At 39.2% G+C, this 2654-nt stretch overlaps 1 protein-coding gene across 1 annotated transcript; it reads left to right on the forward strand.

Moving 5' to 3' along the window:
- The first annotated feature begins 1184 nt into the window (after positions 1-1184).
- Vmn1r218 (vomeronasal 1 receptor 218) lies at positions 1185-2081 on the forward strand. The gene has a single exon (NM_134222.1). The coding sequence runs from the start codon at positions 1185-1187 to the stop codon at positions 2079-2081; it is 897 nt and encodes a 298-aa protein (NP_598983.1).
- Positions 2082-2654: the final 573 nt, after the last annotated feature.

Consider the following 2654-nt stretch of genomic DNA (forward strand, 5'->3'; position numbering starts at 1 on the left):
GATATTCCGTAATCCTGTGGATAGGTAAGCTCCAATGTGACTTTATAAGAGTGGCTTCAAAGTAGTTCAGAAATAATTGTAATGTGGAGAAGTCACCAAATTGTAGAGGGCAAATTAAAATTAAGGTTGTCATGTGAAGCGCTTTGTTTTGCAAGAGGTGAAGCAAATGGAATAAGTTTTTGCTTCAGAGGCTCAATTTGCTCCAATATAAAATATAAAAACAAGGAAAAATGTTACTATTCATAAAAGATGACAATCATAGTGTGAGATATTGGAAAGGACAGAAAGGCTGAGGCATTTCTGGCAGAAAGCATGAATAGATTGAACTAACTTTAAAACAATCGGGAGGACCTATGTTTGTTAAAACTCCATAAGAACAGTTTTCTTAGAGTTTTGTTGGAGGAAGTGTTCCCAGAAAAAGGGGTGATGACAAGATTAAAAGTTGTCAAAAGAACATAACCTTCAGTATAATTCTACCCATGAATATTGGGGATGCAGTTTTTGCCACACTTAGCACCACCTTGATGCCACTAATCTAGACTGTCATACCCTGACTAAGTCACTAACCTTTGTATAATTTATGGTGAAAGGGCTTAGGAAGAGGAGATACCATATCATCTCACCTGAGAACCTGGTTCACCTGACCAAGCACAACCTTCTGAGAAGCTGCAAGGTTTTTACTAGTGCAACAACATTTTATTATTCAACATCAACCATCATATGGTTGCATGGGGCAGTGAAGAGTATCAGGATGAAACACAAACACAGTCCAGTAGCCTGAGCTCACACTGGGTGAGAAAAAGAAGAGGAAGGAGCCTGCCATGCCAGTGCTCAGGACTATATTGGCTTGAAAAGTGCCAAAGTGATGTCATATATTAAGCTTTTGTCTGGGAAGAGAGTGGTCATATGACCTGAGGAATGAATGATCATCATGAAAAATTGGAAACTATCAGGTTTATGCCCTGATTGTAGCCATCATCATTACTATTGGAATGGAGAAAAAAAGGACACCCTGAAAAAAACAAACAAAGAAAAGAAAAAAAAATAAATGATCAGGCATCATAAAGTAAATGAACATGTGTGTTTCCATAGTTGAGACCATTCTTTCATCAGAATAACCAGATAAAGTATTATGTGCATTTCTTAGATGATTTTTTTCCTAGTGTTGTACATAAAATCAGAAGATGAATAAAATTACTCAGGCAATAGTCTTCCTTTCTCTAGCTGGACCTGGAGTTGTAGGAAATATCTTAGTATTCATGAGATATGTGTACACTTCTGCCTTGGGGACTGAGAAAAGACCGATAGATCTTATTCTCATCCACTTGGCATTATCTAATCTGATCATTATTTGTAGCACAGGAGTCACAGATATAGTCACAGTGTTTTATTTCAGAAACTTCTTAGGAGATATTGGCTGTAAAATGATGGTTTATCTGGCAAGGATGGCACGGGGTCTTTCCATCTGCACTACCTGTCTCCTCAGTGTGGTTCAGGCTGTCACCATCAGTCCCAGGACAACCATTTGGACAAAGCTCAAGCCACAGACGTCATGCCAAGTTCTTCCCTTTCTTCTCCTTTTCTGGATTGTTAATGTTCTCATAAGCTCCAACTTGCTCTCCTACATCAAAGCAGGCAGTAGCTTGAACAGGTCTGTAGCTGCAACATTCATTGGCCACTGCTATATGCTACCATCCAGACATATCATCAAATGGCTTTTCCTCTCTCTCATGACTCTTCGTGATGTTATTTTTCAGAGTCTAATGGGCTGGAGCAGTGGGTCCATGGCTCTCCATCTGTATAAGCACCACAAGCATGTCCTCTACCTTCACAGCTCCAGGTTTGCAAACAACTCCCCTCCTGAAATCAGAGCTACATGGAGTGTTCTCATTCTTATGGCCTTCTTCCTGTTCTTCTATTGGGTAGATTTTATTCTTTCTTTCTACACAGGTTTCACAGTGACACATGATTCTACGTTACTAAATATTAAAGTATTTTTAGAATTTGGTTATGCTAGTTTCAGCCCCTATGTTCTGATCAGCAGAGATGTCCATCCTCCTAATGTCTTGCATGCTCACTGAGAAGTGTTGAAATTACATTCTATAGCTATTGTCTATGAGCTAAAAGTATGTATATTGTAAATAGCTTTACCTTAATGAATTCTAGGGTTGGGGACATGTTTTCTAGGTAGCATAGGCAGACATGGTGGCCTGTAGGTAGCACAGTCTGACCTTGAGGTACCTTGGGATGCCAAATGCTGGGGTTGCAGACATTCCCCTCAAAACTGACCTTTACCATAATGTTCTAGTGTATCACAACATTAAATTAAACATTATAATAATACATGTCATTTTCTTCAGAATTATAGCAACACATGCTCTTAAGTTCAGGTTTCTAGGGTGGAAGAAGCAGATTCTTACCATTTTCTTCCTCTGCCATCCCTACCATGTGACTTTTAGCTTGTCACTAGTACTGGGATATTAATTTATGTAATGTTACTATCACAGATCACTATTTCAGTTTTTAACCCCAAAGCCAGATCGTGAGAACAAGATAGCATAGCTGGACATGAAGAGGTGACTTATCTGATCTGAGCTTGCAGGGCAGAATGAAGATGACAGTGAGACAAGTGAAGTCACTGGAGCAGGACACTT

The sequence above is a fragment of the Mus musculus genome, chromosome 13, assembly GCF_000001635.26.
Source record: "Mus musculus strain C57BL/6J chromosome 13, GRCm38.p6 C57BL/6J".
NCBI lineage: Eukaryota > Metazoa > Chordata > Mammalia > Rodentia > Muridae > Mus > Mus musculus.